This window comes from Capricornis sumatraensis, chromosome 7, assembly GCF_032405125.1.
Source record: "Capricornis sumatraensis isolate serow.1 chromosome 7, serow.2, whole genome shotgun sequence".
Lineage (NCBI taxonomy): Eukaryota > Metazoa > Chordata > Mammalia > Artiodactyla > Bovidae > Capricornis > Capricornis sumatraensis.
Genome location: NC_091075.1, coordinates 105,684,632 through 105,709,930, shown reverse-complemented (window position 1 = coordinate 105,709,930; position 25,299 = coordinate 105,684,632). Strand labels below are relative to the sequence as shown.

General features: G+C 51.8%; 1 protein-coding gene across 2 annotated transcripts in view; it reads right to left on the bottom strand.

Annotated features, from left to right (window-relative positions):
* CRMP1 (collapsin response mediator protein 1) overlaps positions 1-13,274 on the bottom strand; it is a 64,527-nt gene extending 51,253 nt beyond the window's left edge. The window contains exons 1-3 of one of the 2 annotated variants that reach the window (XM_068974858.1): positions 13,100-13,274; positions 8,665-8,733; positions 3,843-3,905 (exon numbers count right to left, since the gene is read on the bottom strand). In XM_068974858.1, the coding sequence (XP_068830959.1) occupies positions 3,843-3,905; positions 8,665-8,733; positions 13,100-13,274 (307 nt within the window). Of the gene's footprint in view, positions 1-3,842; positions 3,906-8,664; positions 8,734-12,893 lie in introns of both variants that reach the window. The other variant, XM_068974857.1, reaches the window with a different exon arrangement.
* Positions 13,275-25,299: the final 12,025 nt, after the last annotated feature.

Here is a 25,299-nt window from a genome sequence, read left to right as displayed (position 1 = left end):
TTCAGCAAATACTGATGAACTGAATATCTGGTTTTAAAATGACACAGCTGTCATGACCCCAGGAGCAGGCAAGGTCTTCAGGCTTCCTACAGAAGGGAGAGGCCAGACAAATCTGGATGTATGTGGAGACCCATTTCTGCACTTCCTTGTCTCTGCTTTTTATCTTATATAAAGCAGTCGGGACAGAAATCCTTTGCCTTCAAGAAAACTACATTCCCGAGTACATACTAAGGACCAGTTGCACTACACGGATTTTCATCTCTCATTCATTTTTTTTTCCTGTTTTTAATTCTGAAGTTACATTAAGAAGCAGGTATTATTGCTACAAATAAGCAAACTCAGAGAAGTGATATAATCTGCTCAAGGTCACCCGGACAGGAGATAATGGAGGCAGATTTGAACCTAGTGCCACTGGGTACCTACCAAGTGACAACCCAGTGCCCTGTGACAGTTACCCCAGTGTTCCTAGGTAAGATGCCTGTGCCTCAGTTCCCTGCTTGAAGAATGGGAATGAGCAAGAATAGATCATACATATCAAACCCATTCCCAACGTCAGGCATCTCGCGGCCCTTCTGATAGGATTGCTGTGAGTGTGGCCAAAAGGGGGTAGGCAGATTAAAGGCTCTGAAACTTGGAAAGGGCTCTCCAGTGGTAAGACAGGAAATGCAGAGCCCTATTCACCTAATAAAGATGCCCTGGGTGGCACAGTGGTAAAGAATCTGCCTGTAATGTGGGAGCCGCAAGAGGTGCAGGTTCGATTCCTGGTTCAGGAAGATCCCCTGGAGGAGGAAACGGCAACCCACTTCAGTAGTCTTGCTGGGAAAATGCCACGGACAGAGGAGCCTGGTGGGCTAGAGCATCACAGAGTCAGACATGACTAAGCATTCACCTAACAATTACTGACAACACCTCCTGTGTGTCAGGTGCCTCCACACTTACTATCTCATTTAATGCTCATTTAACAAGGAAGCAGTGCTGTCTGCTGGCTAGGGACATGGTGGGTAGAGGCCAGAATGCCTGAGTTCTAAGCGGGCCCCACACTTATTACCCTTGTTCCTTAGGGATGTTTACCTCTCTGTACTTCAGTGTTCTATCTGTAAGGCAGAGACTGGTTTTGAAAAAGTAAAGGAATTGATGTGCAGACAGAGCTTAGTGTCTGATTTATAAAGTCCTTGCAACCTGGGGAAATAAATCTCATTCAAAAGCCCAGTTCCATTTTCAGCTTCTCTCTAACCTCTCACACCCCAAACCCAACATCTATTCCAGAAGTATCCTTATACCTACCTGCTGACCTCCACCTCCCACTGCACCTGCCCCAGGTCAGCCCTCTTCCCCGTCTCCCTGCTGCCTGCCTTGACCCCTCCCAGTGACCCCAGCCAGTGACCTTTCCGAAACACAAATGCAGCCATGTCGTGTGTGTGCTTAGTCGTTCAACCGTGTCCGACTCTTGGGACCCCATAGACTGGAGCCTGCCAGGCTCCTCTGTTCATGGGACTGACCATGGTGTGCCTCTCCTTAGACCTCTCTCCAGCTTGCACTCACATGCAGGATAAAGTACGCCTCCCAGGCTCTTCCTGGTCTGACCCCTGTCCTCTCCCAGCGTTGCCCCATATTCGTCTATTCACACTATAGTCTGGTTATCTAAGGCCTCCCAGGTGGTGTTAATGGTAAAGAACCCTCCTGCCAGTGCAGATAGATGTAAGAGACATGGGTTCGATCTCTGGGTCGGGAAGATCCCCTGGAGAAGAGCATGGCAACCCACTCCAGTGTTCTTGCCTGGAGAATTCCATGGACAGAGGAGCCTGGAGGGCTACAGTCCATAGGGTCGCATAGAGTCGGACGCAACTGAAGCAGTTTAGCGCTGCGTTGCACTCTGGCTCGCTAAGCCGCACTTTCACAGCCCTGGGCCTTGGACTATGGCATCTGATACCTGGACTTCCTGCCACGCCTGCTCTGCCCATTGATTTGCAGCTCACCTTGTCAGGCGCAGCACTCTGCCTCCAGGAGCATGTGTTCACCTCTTGGAGTTTCTATAGCACACGGCTTGTACTCCTTAGTAGCATCATTTCACAGCTTCATCTTTTGGCTCATTTTTGTTTGTCTATTTCACCCATGAGACTGTGAGATCCTTCACCCCAGAGACTACAGCTTACTCCTATACAAGTTGTTAGCTGGGTGACCTGTGGTAAGAACTTAATCTCTGTGTTCCAGTTTTTTTTTGTTTTTTTTTTCCCCCGTTAGTGGAGCTAATCAAAGTACCCAACTGACAGGATTACTTAAGTAAAAGCTCTTGACACACTAAATACTGGCCTATAAAGCCCAGTGCCTTATGCGGAATGTTCTGTGTGTTTTGGAGGAAGCAGGAAAAGCTTCCATTGCTTTTATCAGCTTCTCAAAGGAGTCTGACCCTAGAAAGTATTTAAACCAGTTTGCATGTGTGCTAAGCCATTTCAGCTGTGTCCAACTGTTTGCAACCCTACAGACTGCAGCCCACCAAGCTCCTCTGTCCATGGAATTCTCCAGGCAAGAACACTGGAGTGGGTTGCCATTCCCTCCTCCAGGGGATCTTCCCGACCCAGGGATTGAATCGGCATCCCTTATGTCTCCTGCATTGGCAGGCGGGTTCTTTACCACTAGCACCACCTGGGAAGCCCAAGCCAGTTTAAAAGGAGCCCAACAACTAAAGTTTTATTTTGAATCCATTTCATTCTCCATGCTCAGAAATAAAGAACAGCAAAAAGAAAAAAAGGCGAGGGGGGGGAGAGGGAAAAAAGGAAAGAAAAATCCAAATATTGTACTTAGAAACTGCACTGAAGAACTGGGGACATTTTGAAAAACAGAAGGTCCTAGGTAACTGAGAAACATCTTCCAGATCCTCCAGGCATATCCGTGTGAAAGAGGAAGGCATCTGTGAAAATTTCTGAGGGCGAAAGGTAGACTCTCTCTCTACATATGAGATTTTTCCAACAACAGAGCTGCCCAGGAGTAAGCAGGCTGGTGTACAAAGTGGTGATCTCCCTGCCTCTGGAGGTAAGCAAGGAGAGGGTACTTAAAACTCCTACACTAGAGGGGAGGCTGGGGGTGTGGGAGAAGCAATGGACACTCTTTTCTGCGGCCTCAAATGTATAAACACAGGGAAATTTACAAAATTTGAAAGCTTCTTCTCAACTTTGATGCTGTATAAATCAACTTTTTGCTTAGGACTGAATCCCTAAGGTTCTATGAATACGGTCTGATATTAATGTAAAGTACATGCGTGCATGCTAAGCTGCATCAGTCATGTCCTAGTCTGTATGACCGCATAGACTGCAACACACCAGGCCTCCCTTTGCTACATAAATTAAGTGACTTACCAAAATTACACAGCAAGTAAGCAGAACAGCTAGGATTCAAACGCAGAGAGTTTGACTTCAGAGTCCACATTCTTCCATTCTGGCTTTATCACCATCCTCCCAGCTCAAGAACTTCTAGAGCCTTCCTATTACCCTCAGAATAAAGTCAGAATTTCCTATACTTGGAGCTGAATTATCTACTCCAGTTCTGTAAAGAAAAGGGATCTGAGAATAAAGTCAGAATTTCCTATACTTGGAGCTGAATTATCTACTCCAGTTCTGTAAAGAAAAGGGATCTGAGGCCCAGAGAAGAACTGACTTGTCCAAGATCAAACATCCTATTTGCATTTGAGCCAGACTTAGAACCCGCGAACTATTTCTGTCACTCTGAGCGCATTCTGCCTCACTTCTAAAGCCCTGTAGAATTCTCCAGCTCCCCAGCCATTCAAATGTATTTCCAGTTCCTCACCCTCAGATTCAGCTATGTAAAATCCTCACTCTGCTGACCACGTTCATTCTCCAGCCCAGGTCTTGCCCAAGCTATTCCACCTGCCTTGCGTGCTCTTCTTGTGTCTCCACCAATCAAAACCCTCAACACCTAGCTCATGCCATCCCCCAAGCTCCCAGAGACTAACTCCAATTGCTTCTGGCAAAAGCTGAGCCGTCCCTTCTCTGAACACCTCTTATACCTATGCTCTGCTCCGCAGATCACCCTCTGGTCATTTTTCAGTCATTCCAGGTATGTGCAATTTTCCATTTAGCTGGAAAGGTGAAGATCATGAAATATGTGTTTCTAATCGCCCACTGCATCTTGCACAATTCAAGGGACAGAAAAGATCTGCAGTTAACAGTCGCTGATTACCTGTCATTCTATATCTTCATCTCCTGTGTTGCGGGGAGGGAACTGTCATCTGTTAGTCACTCACTATGTGCATTCACAAATGTTATGTGTTTTCACGTACTCAGTCTTGGCCAAGTTCATTATAAAACACAGGCGCTCAGGTCTAAGTGTGTACAGTTATGTTATAGAAGATGTCACAACGCAGTATCACTTGCATGCTCTCTGATACACCTTTTAAGAATCTAATTTAAAATAATTTTACCCCAAAGAATATGGCCAACTACTCCTTGTCTGATCATGAACTTGACCAAGCTGAGACTGTCTGCTTCTCTGCCCAAGATGACAGAAGCCCCGATTCAGAACCAGATTCAGGACCAGATGTCCGCTAGTACTCCTCTTGTGGGCCAGATCACTGGCAGGTTTGGTCTCTGCTCTTCCTAGAGTCTCAGTCCTGCTATTCTACTTCCCTCAGATTTCACTAGATGCAAGACAAATCCCTGCAGGCATCTCAAATTCTTTGCATAAAAAGGCACCAAGATAAACCACATAGTTAAAGCCAGGCTGAACACCATCTTTAGGAAGAAACAAGCTTTTTGCACATCTGTCTATTAGTAATTGAGTCTGATGTACTTTTTTATTTAATGATCACTTTCTTCCCTGCTCATCTCATCTTGAATGTTTGACTTAACACACACACACACAAAGATTTCAATCAGACGGTGACTATTTTAGCAAGCAGACCAGATTATCTGCTCTTCCCTGCTTGAATGGACCTCTTCATTTCTCCACAGGCCACAGAAGAAGCTTATCAGTTTACTCTTTGAGAAACAGGTTGCCTTCCTCAAAAAACCCAGTTAGAGATCATACAAATCCTCTTTTTAAAAAATCTATTTGAATGCCATAATGGTCTGCAAAAATCACAAATGATCAGTACACATGGTCTTATTTGTAATAATAATAATTCTTGAACCATCTCAGTGGACACTCCTGCCTCCCCTTCGGTGGCTCCATGGGGACACAGCGCATCTGCAGAGTCATCAGCCTTTGTTTGTTCAGAGCCACGCCCAGGATGCCCTACTCACTTAACCACCCAAGTGGGCACCAAAAACCCGCTTTAAATTAATCCCGGCTGCGCCATTAATTTTTTAAAAAGCCACACGTGAAAGGGAGCTTTATTAATATTTTAAACAATCCTTGGGGGCTGAAGCCAAGTGTTTTGATTTTTTTTTCCCTCTTCTCTATCAGGCTACTCTAGTATCTCAAAAAAGGCGGAGGCAAGGAATAGAGGAAAAGACACCGGAGTCAAGATGAGTAGAAGAGGGCTTCCGTGATGCAGCTGTCTTTGTCCCCACTGTGCCCTGTCTGGGGTGTCCCTTCTCCTCTGCTCACATCCTCTCTCCTATCTCTTGATTTCACTGCCAAAGCTGTGACCTTATCCCCTTTGTTCAGACGAACGAGCTGAGGCTCAAGGGGGCACAGAGACCCAACATCAAGGGGACTTAAGGATGTATCTTGGTCCTTTTGACAGCCCCCCCGACTTGGTCTCTCCACAGGCCACACACACACCATGGCTGCCAAAAACATCTTACCTGTCTCCAAGGTTTGCTCTAATTGCACAGAGAAGCCGCACTTGGATGCAGAGGTCGGGCTCCGCAATGCTGACTCCCCTTCAATTTCCCAAGGGGTCACACTCTGGCCTCAGGGCCTCCCCTGACTCTCAGAGAATCCCCTCCCTCCTCCCTAACTCCCTCCCCCTTCCAGAACTGGGTGTTGCTGTGGTGGTCCCCTCAAGCCTCCTGTATTTCCCTTATAACAACCCCCCCCCCCACCTCCCTACACACACACATTTTGTTGCCATTTCAGGCTGAAATGTCTGTCTTCACTAAATTCTGGGAAGGTGAAGGACACGCCCATCTTATGTCCACTTTCCTTAGCACACAGAAGGTGCATGGAACAGACCAGATCCTATTATTATTATTAACCTAGGAACTGAGTACTGTTGAACAGGTTAACGGAGCAGTAAGTGAAAAGCCAAAATGCCCGTCCACTCACTGAATGGCATGCCGGTTCTTGTCACTTCTTATGCATTATCAGCCAAAGATTCTCAAGAAGCTGCGGGCCCTACAAAGGAGCTCCATCCAAGTCCATCCTCTCTGGCTTCTCCTCTTAAACCACACACCCTTCTAGCTGGAGTGGACTACGTGCTCAGTGGCTCAGTCGTGTCCGACTCTGTGACCCCGTTGACCGCAGCCTGCCAGGCTCCTCTGTCCACGGAATTTTCCAGGCAAGAATACTGGAGTGGGTTGCCATGTCCTACTCCAGGAGTGGACTATGTGGGCTACATCAAACACAAATGCCTTGTCAAGGGCCACTTTTCTAGGAACTAAGGATCATTTTCAGCATCTCTCCTCCCCACGCTACTGGAGCTGCCAGAGCCACTCTCTCTGACTCTCCTTGACACACAGATTGACTGCCTGCTTTGCACAAAGGACTAAAGAAGCAGGATCAGGATCGGCCAGAAGTTCTGAAGCCCTTGCTGTGTGCCCACCAAACACTAAGCCCTTTGCCAGGGTCCTCTTGAATGAATGCTCCAGGGTCCTGTGAAATGGCCAGGGCTTGGCACACTCTGGATAGCAGAGCCCCAAGGCTCAGAAAGGAGGCAGAGCAGGGCTGAACACCCAGATCCATCTGGCATAAAAGCCGGGCCAGTTCAGCTCCACTCCAGAGGGCCCCAGCCAGCAGGCAGGGAGACTACTGCGGTCGTGTAGAGAGCCATACAACTCCAGAGGCACTGCTCTCATAGACCCACCTCAAAGACCATCTTGCTAAACTTCCTTCGTGGAAACGGGGGTCCAGTACAGGGTACAGATCTGCTCTGGTCCACAGCCACAATGGTACCCAGGCCTCCAAACTCATCAATCACTGCGTCACCTCCATCTCCTGCCTCAGATCCCTTGAGGGCAGTGTCCGAGTCCAGAAGCTGGGACTGGCTCCTACGAATATTCCACACGTTCCTCCCACACTGCTTGGCCCTGAGGCAACCACATCCCTCCTGTGGATTCTTAGCCAGCTACAGCATTAAGGGATTGGTTGCATATGCCTCTGTGTTTCAGAGGGCAGGGATTAGGGATGGCTGGTGGCCCCCATCTTCAGGAGTCACATCTCTGGATATGACTCAGCAAAGGTCGGCTGACAAGACCTGAAGCTGGGCCAAGGGGTTTTCTAAGGGAAGACTCAGTCCAGAGTTGGGCAGGAGGCAGGGCTCTTCTGGAGAAGCAAGGGGGCCAGCCCCCTCCCAACCTTCCTCTCAATTGCGCCCCAGTGCTCCAGCCTCCGAGAGCTTTAGGTGGACAATGTCTCCTTCAGAAGGCTTACCGAGAAGATTCAATAAAACAAGATTCACAATACACCGGGCAGATAAGTGGGTAACATCAGTTCCTTACCCGTTACCCAATGTGGCCCTCCCCAAGGTGCTCTGGGGCCATCCCTGAGCTTTTATCCCTTCTGGATAAAGGAGGATGCTAGCTTTCCTGTCTCAAACCTCAAGCATCTTCTCGAGGATTCCATGGAGATGGAATTCCAGCAGGCCGTCTACGTGGCTGCTCAGATACTAGCCACCCAAGGCCCATGGTTTTCCCCAGCACCCGAGGTCCACATCCCTCAGGAACGGTGTGGTTCAGCCCTAAGGCCCGGCAGGCAAGGAGGATGGAGGCCAGGTCTCCGGGCCCCGCTGTGCCCTCAGCTCCCCACCCTGAGACAAAGCCGAAAGACCTGGGAATCCTTTGTTTCCGGCCACACCCTGGGACCCAGAGGACGGCTCAGCCCCCAGCGCGATTCCTAAACCACCCCCCAGTGTTAACCCTTTCAGGGCCACAGCCCCCCCGCCCCGCGCCAGTCTCTCCATTAGGTTATTTTTAGCTGCCGTGAAGACTGGGAGGGGCTCCTCCATCATGGCGTTTGTCTCCAGGTCCAGACTTCCACTCCACTGGTCTGGGCGGGAAGTGGGGGGCAATAGACGACCCTTTCCCCTCCTTAGCAGGCAAGGAACGCTGCTGCGAGAGGCCAGAGCTGGACGGTGCAAAGCCCCCCCCTCTATCCCCGCGCTGGAGTTTCGGCTCCAGGACAAGGAAGGAGGGGGTTCGGACCCCCGCGCCCCTCCCTCTTTTGTTCAGCTCCGCATCCTCTCAGTCCCCGCCATCCTCTGGCACATCCCGTGGCGAAGGGGGCGGGGGGCGGGGGGCGGTGGCCGCGGGGGAGGCGGCTGCAAGCCCGCGGGGAGAGGGACCCGAGGCTCCAGCCCCGCCCCGCCATGCGGGGCTCCCCCTCCCCCCCATTGTCCCCAGAGGCTGGGGGGGAGGGGGCTCCAGAGCCGAGCCCGGCCCCGCCCCACCCGCCGCGCCGCAGGAAGCCTGGCCCGCCGCCCCTGCGGACCCTGGCCGATCCTCGGCGTCGCCCACCGCCCCCCCTCCCCTGCCCCGAGATCCACGGGGCTCGGGGGGCGGGGGCCCGGCTTACCGTGATGTGCGGGATGCTCTTCTTGCCCTGGTAAGACATGGCCCCCTCCCCACCTCTTGCGCCCTCGGCCCGGCCGGGGGACTTTGTGGGGTTGGCTTTCGCTCGGTGCGGCTGTCTCTCGGTCCCGCTTCCCGCGGGCGCGGCGACAAAGGCCCCGGCCCAGTGACGAGAGCTACGGAGCTCGGCTGCCCGCGGCTGCTCGGCCCGCTCGCCCGCCGCCGCCGCTCCGGCTGCCAGCACCGCCCGGCTCCGCGAGGAGGGCGGGACGAGGGCGGGAGGAGGGGGCTGCAGACAGACAGCTCCTCCCGGCAGCGCGGAGCCGAGCACGATTCGCCCCTCTCGCCTCGAACCAGGAAGCGCTTCCCTTCCGATCACCCCCTTCCCCGCACTCCGCCCCCCGCCCCCCAACCAACCAGCCCCGCCGACCCCCGCCCCGCGCACACGCCCTCGGCCAGGCCCCGGCCTCGCTCTCGCGATTGGGTAGGTCTGGTTTTTTCAGGGCTCTTTTGAAAGCCAGAGATGGACTTCGGATGCGCAGGCGGAGACCATCGGCAGCGCCACAGGTGTGCGATCCCGTACAGGGGCCGGGGCGAGGGGGCTCCGGGAACATCTGTGTGGGGGAGGGAATGTGGGCCTGATGCCCAGAACCCCCCTCCCCCTCCCTCGGCTGCTGGAGTGTTTTGAGGATACAGTCCAGCAACCTCCCGCCTTTGACCTCTCATTCCACAGCCTCCGTTTGTCTGCTGCGCCACTCGCTGCACAGCTCAAGCATATATCCAGCCCCAAGCCCAAGCCTTTATTCAAACTGTGCCCTCTCTCGGAGTATCTTACCTCCTCTGCCGGACTCATCTCTAATGCCTTTTCCATGAAGCTTTTCTCTGCCACCCCTCCCACCCCAATTACTGAACCCGTCTCTCCGGGGACTCAGTAGGAACCTCCCTGCAGAAGCAGGGACCCCCTAAGACAAGGCCCTAATTAGTGGCTGACCTGCTCTACCGTCTGCAGCCCACCCCCTCACACCACACAACCCCCTGCCTATGGGGCCACCGGGTCATTCCCAGAGCCTGCCTACCAGACAATGATTGCTGATTTCAGAGCCAGACCATTGTCACTAAGATCCCCGCAGCCCTCCGGGGCAGGCTAGGGGTCAGGCGGGGGAGAGGGAAGTCCTGGTTCCCATTGGAGAGTGAACAATAACCCCAGCACCCATAGGTCCAGATGGTGCTTTGGGGAGAGGTGAGGAGCAGGCTTGGGCATGGCTTGATAAACTTGGCAAAAGAAAGAAAAAAGAGAGCCCTAGCAAGCCCCCATAACACTAGACAGGTGCCCCAAATCTCCAGGCAAATTAAAATGCTGACCTTGTCACTTTCAGCCTACAAAACTCAAACCTCGGGCACAGGCTCTGTTAAAAGACCCCATCTTGTAAACGTCAAGCTGCCACCCAGAGGAAGGGTGCACTAGGCGTGCTAAAGCCCCCCACCCCCACCCCCCACCTCTCAGTTTAGGGCCTGAAGCCCTTACCTCCATCACCACTTGGGAGCCCGTCCTCCAGTCCAGGATGGAGGCCAGAGTTGTCTGAGCCTTAAAATGAAGATGGGATGTTCACAAAAGAGAAACAGTTTAGTATTCCAGGAACACTAGGCCATAAGCTTCCCATTTCACAGGTGGGAAATTGAGGCTGACACACAGGTAAAATGTCTCTCGGATATAAAGCATGTTAGCTGCAGCAGAGCAGTGACTGGAAGCCAGGTTCTGGCATACCTAGTCTGGAGGTCATTCTCCTACATTCATTCATTCAGCCTCGGCTCTGAGCTGGGTCCTAAATTCTTGCTGCTAACCGGAAATTGGGGTCTCCCTCTCCCCCGACTCTATATTCCCTTCCTCGGCGTTGCTAAGTGCTAGATTCCACAAACCAGGGAGTCCCCAGGGCCCAGTCTGGGCAGGGTAGCTCCAGGGGTGGGGTCGAGAACTCGGGGGAGGGGCGCGGGTTCGCTATTGGCCAAACAGACCACAGCCCCGAGTGGACTTCCCGGGTACAAAGCGCCGCATTCGCTCAGCCTCGGGCCTTGGCAGACGCTGCGCCTGCGCCACCGAAACCCCTCCTCCCTCCCCCAGGAAAGAGGTTTATGGGTGGGGGGAGGGCCCGGGTACCCTCTGCAACGCGCAGGAGCAGCGAGGCCCGCCGGCTAAGGGACCCGAACCCCGTAGCCGCGAGGCCCGCGCAGAGTAAAACGCTCCCCCAAGGGAGATCACGAGCCCCTTGGCTTCACGGTCCCGAACCTCGAGTGCTTCTGGGGTCCTTGGCGCGCCCGAGGCGCTGCCTTTTGTCCAGAAACCATGGAGAAAGAGGAGCGGGCTAGAGGGGGAGAGGAAGGAGGAATGGAAGAGGAAGCGACCAGCGTCCCCAGGGGCCGAGGCGCGGCTGCAGAGCCGTCCAGGGCCGATGCTGGCGTTAGTGACATTGACCGCGGCTCCTGATGGACGCTCTTCCACAGCTCCCGGCTGTGCACAAAGCTCTCTCGCCTCCCTGAAACTCCACCACACTATGAGGGAGGCTGGGAGATGCCACCTCCATTTCACAGATGAAGAAGCTGAGGCTCAAGAGGATGCACAGCCCTGACTGGAAACCACGGTTCTGCCGTATTGGCCCCGGCTTCTAGGTCCGCGGTCCCCGAAGCCTCCCTCTCAGGCTCTTAATCCTGGATCGCAAGTGAGGTCGGACAGCAGGGAAGGAAGTGGGGAGGGAGAGATAGAAAAGGGGTACGGACAAGGAGACAGGACCCTCTCGACATCTCCCTTCCTTGCCCCCTTCCCGTCCCCACTCCCGCGCACTGTAGACCTTCCGCGAGGAGCCAGATTCAGGACCACGGAGAGTTCCCGAGCTCCCCTGACAGAAAACCCGGGGTGTGCGGATGGGGGCTGGAGGAGACCCACTATTGAGTCGGAGCAACCACAGGTCGGCCCAGCCCCCATTCTTCCAAGACCCCCCACCCACCCACCCAGATTTCTGTCCAGATCAAACTGCGGCTCCCTCACTGTATGCCTCTCATAACATTTAAGGGGAGAAGGGTTCATAAAAATGATAATAATGATAAAACTCATAATACACGACGAATGTTTATTGAATGCTCGCTACCTGGCGTCATTAGCTGATTTAATTTTCACAGTGTGTCTGTCGCGCCCACCCTGGCCTGGGGTGAGGCGGGAGTGCCAAACAGGGACCCCAGCACCCATAGTGGCCTGGGACCCGGGCAGTGCTCAGACATGGAGTTCTGGGGTGAGGCGAGCATCCGGCCGTCGGGTGCTCCAGTTTCTGTTCTCCAAGCACCTGACCATATATCCCACAGCTGGGTCGTCTATCCATCCATCTTCCCTCAGTGGTTCTGGTGACCACCAACTAAAGGGAGATAAGCCATAGGGCCCAATGCCTGGCGTTCCCTCTCTCTGATGTTTCCCCCGCTTTCACGAGGAGAGAAACCTCCAAGTCTACTGACCCTGGTTCAAATCCCTGCTCTGTCTCCAACTTGCTCTGTGAAGCGAGCACACTGGCGTCGTGCGGGACTCAGAAACATTCTCTGAAGGTGTCGGGTGATTGCGGTTCGCGGTTTCCAGGTCTATCTGCCCGACGATCTCAATCTTTAACCAAATCCTTCCCCCCAGAAAACACAGAGGGAGCACTCAGGAAAGGCTTAAGCTTTAAGCCGTGTAACCAGAGGCATTTCATTAAACCTTTCCCGGCGCTAGTGACATAGGAGGTGCTCCATAATTCCTCATGAGTGAGTGAATAAATGAAGGGATGAATGCGGAACAGAGCTACTCGTCTTCTTAAAGCAGAGAATGGGGACCTTTGGATGAAATTAACCCCAGAGGACCCTCTGCGCTCTAAGGGACCATGTGGCGGCTTTAGCCAACTTACTTCCCTTCTCAGAACCTCGGTCTCTCCCTTTCTGCAGAGGAGCAGGGGACTGGATCTCGAAAGACCCTCTGGAGTCTCATGGACTATGCTGGCCAACCCTGACCAAGTGGCCAAACCTCTCCAAACATGCTGTACGACAGAGTGGGGGAGGGGCCTTTGGCGCTCTCCCAAGCCCCGGGGCAGTGGCCCCCAGCACTCCGGCCCCCGGGCACTGCCTCCGGGCGGCCCCACACCCCGCGCCCCTAGGACCCCACCCCCTCCGTCCGGCCCACGCGCGCCCCGAGGGTACCTGGCCATTGTCCCGGCCGAGTGGCAGGTCGCGGGGCGCGGGGCAGCGGATGCGCAGCGCGGGTGGTCTGTCGTCGCGCTCGCCCGGCGAGCTGACGGCCGAGCCCGAGGGCTCGCTCACGTCGCTGGCCGTGTCCTCGCTGCCGCCGGGCCCCGGCAGGCCGACCGCATCAAGCCGGCCAGCACTGCGCGGGGTGCGCGCGGAACCGCGGCGGCCCACGCTGTACGCGTCGAAGTCGATGGTCTTATTCTCGTAGGCGCCCTCCACCGCGGCGAACATGCCGCCGTACTTCTGCCGCGGGGTCTGCGCCGCGCTGCCCGGCCGCGCCAGGTACACGGGCAGGTCATCCTCCGTGTTCCACGCGCGCCGCCGGTCCGCCATACCGGTCCAAGCCCCGCTGCCCGACCGCGCCCCCACCCGCCCGCCCGCTCGCGGTCCTGGCCACCGCCGTGCGCCGCGCTCCGCGCTCGGTGCGGGCCCGCGGCTGCCCAGGCGCGACTGCGGCCCGGGCAGGGGCGGGCCGGGGTGCGGGCCGGGGCGGGGCCGGGGCGGGGCTGGGGCGGGGCCTCCGGGCGGCTGTCGAAGAGCACCGCGGCCGGCTACAAAGGACCGGGAGGCGGGGACCGCGGCGAGGGCGTGGAGGGACCGTGACGTGCCCTCGCCGCAGCGCCGAGGGCGGGCAGCCCAACCGCAGTGCCCTCGCCGCAACCCACTCCCCGCCCCCAGGCCGAGCGCAGGGCGCGAGGAGAACGAGGGGTGCGAACCACGGGCACGCACACACTGCCAAGCACACGTAGGTTGGTATTAGCACAGCAGACAATTACGCCATACAAACACGTGAGAGATGCACAAACATGCCGGCGCACACGAGAGTCGGTTACACACACGCTCCCCAGACACACTTAGTCCCTTTCATGCCCATCATTGGTAATTTTGCATACACATACAAGCTTGTATATATTCCTAGTCAGTCACGCACACATACACACACACACATAGACGCAAGCCAGAAATTCTCAGTCACCCAACCCAGCGCACAGACAGCATCACACCGAGACTGATTGCACAACCAGAGAGACGCTCACACATTGGATACTGCATTCATTCACTCAGTGCTATCATACTGAGTGCCCCGCTGGTGCTTAGCACGTTTTGGGCACTGGCAACGGCGCAGTGAACAGAATAGATGGAGTCCTGCCCTCCGGGAGCTGACATTCTCCAGAGGAAGGAGACACACACACACACAGCATATACCGGGCAGGGCTGCACACCAGGAAGGATGAAACCGCAGGGCAGGAGGGATGTGCTAGGACCGCATTCATGCCGACAGGCAAGAGAAATACACTCTTGCACGTGAACCAGTGACTCACACATGTACACGAGGCTGACTCCTGCAATAACCCCACAACAAAGAGATTTTTCATGCCCTTATACCAAAGACTAACTCACAAGGTGACTCCAACACACACAACCCCGACAGGGAGCCCACACACAAATCCACCCCAGAAATATGAGTAGTCGGGAGCTTAAATAGCAACACGCTCCAGAAAAAGACACACAAAGAGATCATTTCACACACACTGCACACACTCCTGTCGTCACCCACACAAATATTCCCCATTCCAGGGTCACCTCCCATGACCCCAGATGCAGCCCACCCGTGCTGAGCTACAAATTTGCAGCCTGGTAGTCCCAGGCTTCCTCTGACTATGGCCAGGGTGAAGGGCATGGGGTCTGGGGGTCATCCTGCTGCAGTTTCCCTCTAACCCCCTTCAAAGCCAGGTGCCATGTGCCTTCTCTGGATGTCCTGGCTCATTTCTCCCTGATCGTGATCAGGCAGAGGGTCTTAAGAGTCTCCAGGGACATGGTGGTCCCAGCTGCTCTTTCTGGATGGGCAGAATTGCCAGCTGCCAACCCCCGCTCCTCGAGCAAGTTCAGACATGCCATATCGGGCTGGGTGGGGACCCAGCTGGGAGCGTGAGTGCCTCCTCTTGCACCCCCCACCGCTACCTCTTCCAGGGCTAGGAACTGTCCCTTCAGCACCCAGCCTCATAGTTCTAGGAGTCCCAGACTCCGGGATGCAGTGCAAGTGTATTTTTAACAAAACCTGCTCCCGTTTCTGTGAAATACTGTTTTCAGAACATTCCAAGCAAGGAAATTTCATGGTGGAGACCACATGGAGACTTATTCTAAAGCTCCAAAACTATTCATGGTGACTAAACCCTTAGAAAGGTCTTTCCTGGTGGCTCAGACAGTAAAGAATCTGCCTGCAATGAAGGAGACCTGGGTTCTGTCCCTGTGTCAAGTAGATCCCCTAGAGAAGGAAATGGCAACCCACTCCAGTATTCTTGCCTGGAGAATTCCATAGACAGAAGAGCCTAGCTGGCTATAGTCCATGGGGTCTCAAGGAGTCTAGCTTTTTGTGTGACTAACAAACACAACCAAACCCATAGAAATAGAGAATTCAAGAATCTGAGTTAGATGAAACTTTTGAGGTCAGTCCTCATGCTGGATGCGTGCATCTGCTCTCACATCTTAAGGAGACAGTCTCTCTGGCTTTGCTTAAATACTGCTGCTGATGGAGAACTCACTACTTTCCAAGTAAACCCTTTTCACTGGGAGAAAGGGCCAGGCGGTTGTCAAGACTAGGAGGGAGTGCGTGGAAGGAGAGAAAGAGTCTTCTCTGTGCAGAAGCTAGAAAACATAAGAATAACTCCCGCTTATAGAGTTTGCCACATGCCAAGGACAATTGCAGGCACTTTACATGTCATTGCTCTTGTAAGGCTCACAGGGACCTTTGAGATACATACCATTTTAGCTATCTCTTTCAAATGAGAAAACTGAGTCTCAGGGAGGTAAGTAGCTTGTCTAGGGTCACAGCTGGTGAATGATCCCACTTTGGACTGAAACACAGTAGTCTGGTCCCAGAATCTGCATCTCAACCAGTATCCTTTACTGCTCCCCACAAGAAAGCTGGCTGAAAAGTTCCCACTGGAGAGGGGAGAGAAAAGCAGGAACTTGGCGTAGGCAGGAGAGTCTAGGTTTTTTAGTTTGAATCCTGTGTTCCATGCAACCTTGGGCAGCTGATCACTCCACATTCATCCATCAGACATCTTGGGTGCCCACTAAGTTATTGACTTTATTTTCCTCCTCATCTCCTGCGTCTTCTAGAGGAGGGGGATCTGACTTTTACTGAAAACCCGCCGTATGTCAGGGTCTATGTTCACACCGTTTATTTCCACACATTGCATCCGCTTTCCGCAGCCCCCTTGGTAGATGTTATCACCTCTGTTTCCAGGCTGGGGAGCTGAGGATGACAAACCTTAAACCCATGGCTCAAGTGAACCTCCAGGATGTGACCATGCTGGGATTCAACCTCAGGTTTGTCTGAGTGCTTTCTACAGCATCATCTCATCTTAAGACCAGTAACGCCAGTGTAACAGAGGAAGGGAGGTAGAAACAAAACCAGGGTGTAAGTTAGGAAATGTGGCTACCAGCCTGTAGGGACACCAAGGGGAGGGATGTCTGCCAGAAGCCAACAGAGGGAAAGTCCAGAAAACCCGAGCACACTGCCCCTGGTCCAGAGGGTGACTGTGACCTTCCCCATCCTGTACTCTGACTGCTCTCAGCCTTCCAGAGACTAAGAAGGGGGTGCTCATGAGTGGATTGAACTGTGACATCTGGTGAAGGAAAGCCTCCAGCTCACCCTGTCTGGCTAGGAAGCCTTCCAGGTGATGGCAGAGAATAAACAGGAAACAGAGAGGACAGGAGCCACTACTCAGCTCTGTGGCATATCCCCCATTAGGGACTTTTTTGGTAAATATACAAAAAAAAAAAAAAGAAAGGATTGAAGAAAACCCATAAATTATAGAATGGAGAAAAATAGAATTTAAGTTTATTGTTAGCTGCCTAATTACACGCTTAGCAAAACTGTGAGGCAAATAATAGATTATTGTGCTCATTTTGAAAATAAGAGAAAAGGTTTAGAGAAGTAAAGAAAGCTCCCTCAAGTTATATGGCCAGCAAGTAGAGATACAGTTCAAATCCAGGCCTGTTTGATTCTAAGATGTCTGTTCTCTTCTCGTGCCTCCAAATCAGCTCATAGGGGATTGTGGGAGGCAAAATAATGCCCCCTCTTCCCAAAGACGTCCACCTCCTCACCCCCAGAACCTGTATGTATGTAACCTTACATGGCAAAATGTACCTTGCAGACGCGCTCAAGTTCAGGATCTTGGGGTAGAGAGATTATCCTGGATGATCCGAGTTGGCCGAATGCAATCACAAGGGTCCTTATAAGTGGAAGATGGAAGGAAGCTGGAGGGTCAGAGAAGGAGATGTGGCAACAGAAGCAGGTCCAAGAGCCAGAGTGAGATGTGAAGATGCAGGGCTGCTACTGGCTTTGAGCCAGAGGAGGAGAACATAAGCCTAAGAAGGCAGGCAGCTTCTAGAATCCAGAAAAGGCAAGGAAGCCAATTCTCCCCTAGACTCCCCAGAAGGAACACAACTCTGCCAATACCTTGATTTACAGCCCAGTGAGTTTCGGTTAGGCCTTCTCATATGCATAACTGTAAGATAATAACTATGTATTGCTTTAAGCTCGTAGGTTCATGGCAATTTGTTACAGCAAAAGTAGTAAACTATGGACTGTAGCCCACCAGGCTCCTCTCTCCATGGAATTCTCCAGGCAAGGATACTGGAGTGGGTAGCCATTTCCTCCTCCAGGGGATCTTCCTGACCTGGGGATTGAACCCGCGCCTCCTGACAGGCGGATTCTTTACCACTGAGCCACCCGGGAAGCCCCAAACTGTTTATTCCCCACCAAAAGTCAAGAGTCTTGGATTTGGTGCCTTTTTGTTTTGTGTCAGGGTCTACAGCACTCTGTAATGAACCGGCAGTAAGTTAAACATTCAAAAAGGAAAAAAAGAAAACTTTAATTGTGAAAAAGGATACATTTTAATGTACAAAATTACACAAATTATACATTTGACTAACATAGAAAAATACATCTTGGTAACAAGAGAAAATGCCAGCCTACTATACACAAGATTGAGCAATCAATACAAATCTTGAAAACCCAACTGGTCAGAAATCGGATGGGCATCTCCAAGGATGGATCGCTGTGTCCATTTCACTGCAGGTGGGAGTTTGGGGACAGCCACTGCTCCAGGACCCAGAGGAGGGTCCCAAAGAACACCCAAAAGGAAGTGGGGGTGGGGTGTCTGCCTGTGTTGCCAGACCACCCCACTGTGAACCAGTGCTTCAAACCGAGGGGAGGGGCAAAGCACAGACTGCCAAAATTCTGACCCTGTGTGGATTAATAGAGATGTCCTTTCAGATGCATGCAGTTACAAGGTGTAGAGTTCCTGTGCACTTGGGACCCACTGGGAAAGTACATAATTTCCAAAATGACGTCTGTGCTTCACAGCTTTTATGTGATACCTGCCTAGGATTCAACCTGGGAGAGTGAGAAGACTGAGGAGATTCTGCCAAAATGAACTGACAAGCCATGCTCATCACCTTTGCCAGTGACACCCAGGTCATTTCCCTGCCTCCCCAGCAAAAATTGGTTGTGCGGCATTGAACGTTGGGCGATCATCTCAGTTACCCAACTGAGGTTGGTGGTTCCTGTCCCACCATTGCACTGAAATGCATCTGAATTAGGTTCAATATGTTGAGGGAAGGTTCTCAACATCCACAGAGCACTAATCTGTGCTGAATGCTTTAGGAAACCTGTACTAACTCATTAAGGCCCACACCTTCCTTGATGTTTCCGTGGAGGACATTGAGACTGCAAGAGGTGAAGTATTCCGTTAAAGCTTGCACAACCAGTTGGTGGCAGAGTCATAGAACCCTGTGAGAGGCAGAACTTGTCTTGTCCTGATGCCACGTCTAATAGTTAATAGTTATAACATCGCTGCATAGATTTATTGTCCCCATCACTTTCAATGTCATATTTGCAAACATTGTGTTTTACATATTACTTTTGCTTTAAAAGGAAGCTATTGATAGAGTTGATACTGAGTTTTCAGCCCATTCATTTGTCTTTCTCTTCCCTTGTTCTACCATCATATAAAGGTATCATCAGTTTACCTTTGGGCATCGCCTGGTGATGCTTTTCAAAAACAAAAAAAGTTGTTGTCAGAGAAAACCTTATTTTGATGGTATCAGTTCTCCCATTAGTCTTCCTATGACTCATGTAATACATTTATGCCAAAGATGCAGACATCAGATTTGGATGGGAGCTGTGCTTGCTGAAACTAGAGTAGGATTTGGGGAAAATCAAATGGGGTAAAGCAAAGCCAGTCCTCCCATCCTAAGCCTCCTGACATTTTAAAAGCAGTTTTAAGTTCAAGGCATACACTCTATTTTTGTAGAAATTCTCATAAAACAGAAAAGAGGACTAAATACAGCCACAAACTCCTGAGGTTTCTTCTTCTCTGCCTCCTTAAGGTACCAGTTCAGTTCAGTTCAGTTCAGTCACTCAGTCGTGTCCAACTCTTTGTGACCCCATGGACTGCAGCAAGTCAGGCCTCCCTGTCCATCACCAACTCCCAGAGTTTACTCAAACTCATGTCCATTGAGTCGGTGATGCCATTCAGCCATCTCATTTTCTGTGGTCCCCTTCTCCTCCTGCCTTCAATCTTTCCCAGCATCAGAGTCTTTTCAAAAGAAAATGTACCAGAGAATTTCCAAAAAATGCATTTCAGAGCCAGGTAGGAACACAGGTGACCACTGGTGCAAATGCTGAAGAGAAATCTGCTTCTATTTGCTTACATGACTGGTCAATCTATATATCACACTGGACTCAGAATTCTATCTGCTTCTGGAAGATTTGGGGATGCAAGCAACTCTACCCAAGAAATCTGCTTTAGGTGGCTGTTTTATCACTCAGTCATGTGATCGGAACCTTTGTGTAACTGTGCCATGACCAAGAACTCAGCATCCAGTTTTGCTGCCGTGTAGCTCCAGTTGGCTACAGTGTGCTATGCGTTTCATTTCATAGGATCATTAGCAGCTTAAAAGGGCCTAAAGATGAAGTTACCAAGCCAACTTGTGGAATGCAAAATATTCCAAAGATGAGCACTTTCCTCCTTTCACCTCTGAGAATACAGGTTTTTCCTAAGCAAAGAGCAAAATGGGTCTGACACAAAGGAAACCCACAATGGCATCTGGGTACTTAATAAACACAGTGGATGGGAGAATGAAAAGAGACAGCGAGGCTATAGTTGGAGAGTTCTCCCCCTGGCTGCTCGTTAGAATCACTGGGGGGCTCTTTAAAGACCCTACCTTGGGCCCGCTCAAGACGACCTGATTTAATTGGTCTGGAGAGGAACTGGGTGTTGTGTTTCTAACTGCTCTCCAGGTGAGTCCAACACGCAACCAAGGTAAAGACTCATCACTGCAGAGGACATGGCTGCGTCCTACAGGTAGCCTAGGAAGGGGGCACGGTGGGACTCCCACTGCACCCACCCCCTGACTCCCAGCCCCTCCCACTTCAAGGCACTGTCTGAATACAGAAAAAGAGGCTGAACGTTTCAAATATGTCAGAAAAGTCTAGCACCCTATTCTCCGACGTTGACTGAATTCTCGAGAAGTGTCTCATTCCAGACCTGGAATTTCACCCTGGAATTAAAAGAAAAGCTGTGAATCCCTCAAAAGAAGCTCCCACCAGCCTGAACGTTAAGAAGCCGCAAGTTTTTGCAAAGTTTACTCAGTAAATCGCTGCGTAACAGAAACAGAAAGAATCCCATCTTTTAAAGGATTTGGGCTTCCTGTCCTCTGCAATGATGGATAAGTAAGTTCATACAGTAATCTCATCACAGAATGATTCATTAACTTTTGATCAGCTTTGCTGCTTCCTTTTCACACTGAGAAACTAGGGTAGGGAGGCTTTGGAAGGGGCGGATTTAAGCTGCAATCATCTCAGCGTAGCTAAGAAGTAGGTGAGTTTTCATATCTTGGGATTCAGGACTTCCCAGGGAGAAACATGGGGGGAAATTCTTGGATCAAATAAGCGTTGCCTGGTGGCTCAGATGTTAAAGAATACACCTGCAGTGTGGAGATCTGGCTTTGTTCCCTGGGTTGGGAAGATCCCCTGGAGGAGGGCATGGCAACCCACTCCAGTACTCTTGCCTGGAGAATCCCCGTGGACAGAGGAGCCTGGCGAGTTACAGTCTATGGGGTCGCAGAGAGTCGGACACGACTGAGAGACTAAGCGCACACACAAGAGACGCCATGTGGATTGTAATCATTAGAAAACGGATTGCATCAGACTCAGATCTAGAATTACAGATCAGAAGAAGGGGCATTGTGGCACAGCCGGAGAGCCCTGCATAAGATATCAAAACCAGATTTGGTTCCATCTGCCATCACGAAGCTGTGGGATTATGGGTGTGTCCCTTAACCTCTCTGGGCTTCAGTTTCCTCACCTGTAAAATGGGGAGAGGCAGAGATGTCAATACTGAAGTCTGTAGCTCTAACAATGGATGCTTCCAGATCTGTTATCCTAGTTCCTGCACCACTGGCCTGCCTGGGCAGAGGCATGACCACTCCCAGCACACCTCGGTCTGCAGAGCCATCAGACCACGTGGTCTCTGTGTGTCTGCTCTGCTGCTACACCTCTGGTGGACCTATTTTAAGAACACTGCCTAGCAGTTCACGGGGAAATGTTGCCATGCCAACTCGCTGGCTGTTGCTAATCACAATCTATGAATGCGCGGAACAACCATCTGACAAGCAATTCTCTTCTTCCTTAGCCTGGAGACCTTCTCCAAACTGTCATGAGGCAGATCACCTTATGCCTAGCAGCACATAGCAGGTGTTGATACACAGTGGATGTGCATCGGATCAATGATGTGAATTAATGACATGAAAGCGTGTGCACCACACTGAAGTCTGAAAAGCGCTTTCTCGTCTCATGTATCTATAAACACTCCTAGCAGGTGCTAAGGCAGGTGTTTTATTGCTCCCTTTGACAAGTAAGTAAATAGAGGATAGGAAGTGACTTTTCCATGATCTCAAAGCTAAAAGGTTGCAAAGCCCAGACTCCAGCCCAGTGACTCTGTTTTAAACCCTAATCTCTCTCCTGCAGCAGATGGTCTCTTGTCTCTCCAGGACATGGTCAAATCCAGTATATTCATGCAGAACTTAAGAGGTGACAAGTGCATTTTCCATCTGCCTTCCCATTTCCTCCATCCAAAGCCTGAAGGTAGAGAGGCGGGGCTCTGTCGAGGCCGCAGATGGCCTCTTGGGTTTCCTGGGTGCAGCGCGATGGACTGCTCCATTCAGGAGGGCCTCACGGGCCCACAAGTGGCTCAGAGGCCTCCCTCGGGGTCTCTGGGAAGGACTGAAGTAACAGAAGTACCATCTAGGATAGAAAGACCAGTGATGGGTTATGTCAGGACAAGAATGCCATCTGGGGCAATGCATGTTCAGCAACAGAGATGAGCCTGGAGGGTGAAGCCTCACGTTAAAAACCAGCTCAGAAGAGGCATGTCATAAGGGGTAACTGACCGACTAACCGACGGACTGATGCAAAACCTCCCCATGAGAACTGGGTCTGTCTGGTATCTTCTCTAAGCCCGGACCTGGCTGGATGGAGGAAGGAACCCCAGTGAGGGTCACACATCAACTCCAACAACACATGGATCCAGGAGCCTCCAGTGGAAAGCTGAAAACTACATTTTTTCCCTCTTTTAGTTTTGAAAATATTTGGAAAATATGCCATCCTTTGAACCTCAGAGGGAGACTTTTGCTTGGGAAGGGAAGGAAGACAACTGAACTCAACTGAGCATCAATGCTGTGCCAGGCACCTTAGCTTTCTCCCCCACCTTGTGCTGGTAAGGACTAGGATATCACCCCATCTGACAGCCGGGGTTCTGCAGCTCAGAGAGACCGGTGACCTGCCTGGGGCCCCAGAAGGTGAAAGGTGGAGGGTGGCCTCTGAAATCAGGCTGACTCTGAAACCAGACTCTGCAGCCAGGCTGTCCCCGCAACATCAGGACATCATGTCTTTTGCCAGGTTATGCCCTGCTGCCAAGGGGATTTGCAGCCCTGAACAAAACCCTCACTTGTTCCAGAGGAAGCACCTGCTGCATGCCAAGCCCTCTGCTGGGGGCTTCCCCCTCTCGGTTAACTCTCAGAACAATCTAGTCCCCTTTCCCCATTTTGCAGATGAAGAGACAGACCTCTAAACTCTGAGCTGCCTGACTCACCTGGGCTGTGTAATAAGCTCCTCACATCCTGACCCCAGGTTCTAATCACCATGCATCCCCTTCTCTGTCTGTCTCAACGATTCTGTGAAGCTGTTGGAAAAGGTTCCCTCCCTCGCATTTCCCTTCAAAAAAGAATCTTGGGCTCAGAACGGTCAAGGTCATGGTTGGGGGGTGGAAGGGGGAGGCAAGTGGCAGAGTTGGAACCAGAATGCAGTCCAAGCCTTCCTGGATGACTGCAGTCACATCACCAGCCTGTCTGTGAGACCCTGGGCCCAGGTCACTGTGCCTCTCGGGTCCCTGTGTTTCTACCCATAACCGAAAGATGCTGGGCAGACCAGGTGGATGAGGCGGGGAGCAAGGAGAAGACCAGGAGAGAGTGGGGGCCTGAGGTCCCCTGGGCTATGTGCCTGTCTGGGGGCAAGGGATGAATGACCGGGCCTCATTCAGCTCTGAGTGTGGCCAGGAAGCTAGAGACCCTGACTTGCCAGATCTACTGTTTTCCCAAGAGAAGCCAGAAATCCAGGTTTTTATGAGAAATCTCTTGGCTTTTAAATGTCATCTGCTAATTCCCATATTAACAGATATAACCTAGGTTTTCATACCTCAATGTTCACGGCAGTATTCACAACAGCCGAGAGAGGGAAGCAACCCAAATGTTCATTGACAGGTGGATGGATCAGCAAAATGTGATCAGACCACACAATGGAATATTATTCAGTCTTAAAAAGGAAGGAAATTCTGACACATGCTACAACATGGATGAAACTTGAGGACCTTGTGCTGATTGAAATAAGCCAGTCTCAAAAAGAAAACAACTCTGTGTGATTCCACTCACGTGAGGTCCCTAGAGTCTTCAATGTCATAGCGACATCAAAGTAGAATGGAGGTTGCCAGGGGCTGGGGGAGGGGAGATGGGGGTCAGTGTGTGGACAGAGCTTCCATATGGGAAGAGGGAAGAGTTCTGGAGATGAACGGGGGTGATGGCTGCACAAGCTGTGACTGCATTTAATGCCAATGAACTGGGTATTTAAAAATGGGTAAGGTGGTAAATTACACGGTATGCGTGTTTTCACCACAATTAAAAAACAAAGCAAAACAAAACAAAAGCTAAGCAAGATATGCTTGTGAGCCAGATCTGGCCTGAGGACTGCGGACTGGGAACTGTCTGAGGTCTGTCCCGTGGGTTGTGGGGCCTGTGTGAGCCCAGCCCTGGTCCTGCTGAAGTCCCAGATGTGAGGGCAGACCCCACCCACCAGCTGCCTTCTTGCTATCCGCCTCTGCCTCACAGCAGAGGCAAGAGAGAACTCAGCTCACCAGTTTGTACATGCACAGCCCGCTTTTCAGGATGCCTTTCTCGGGGCGTTAAGACTTCAGACATCCCCGTTAGCCCCTCAGCTGCCCGAGTGAGATGGCCTCATGGCCAGCCCTGCCGTTTACAGGCAAGTCTTCCCAGAAGGAGTGGACCCTCTCGGTCTGAGCCCAGCTGCTGGGCCACAGTGCTCTTTAACCGCTGGGTGAGATGAGCAGAAACACAGCTCCAGTACTTTGGGCACTTTGGGGGTGCTTTGGTTATTTGAGAGAGATGGAAAATTCATGGACACAGTGGCCAAATGAGACTTACGAGTAGAAAAAAAGAAATCTCTACTTATTCTGGAAGCAGGTGGGGGCTGGATTCGGAAACTCCCCAGCTGGCCGGAGCCTGCCCCACAGTAAGACCCCAGATGATGTTTGCTGCAGCGGGACAAGCCTCATCTAATGAAGGACATGATACAGGGAGGGTTATAGACTCATCAGAGGTCTGAGCGGAGAGGGACGCCAGAGGGCTCATGGTCACACCCATTTCACAGATGAGGAACTGAGGCGCGTCACTGGCCAGTTAGAGCCAGAGTTGGGTCTCTGGGTTCCTTAATAGAGTCCTTTCCCCCTAGACTAGGGGTGCTTGACCCTTGGGGGTCCCAGTCTCATTTGAGAATCTAGTAAAGTCCATGGTCCCTCTCCCTAGGAAAGTGCTCACACACATACAGTGTTTTGCACAGGCTAGCCCTGCACAAGCTGTGGAATAGCAAGGGGGCTACTCAGATGTCTTTCACATCGTGACGCTCCCAGGCTCCACATCACCAATCTTGGGTGTCAGCTATATAGAACGGTAATGAGTGCTTTATGGCAGAGAGCCCTCCTGAGCAGATGTCAGT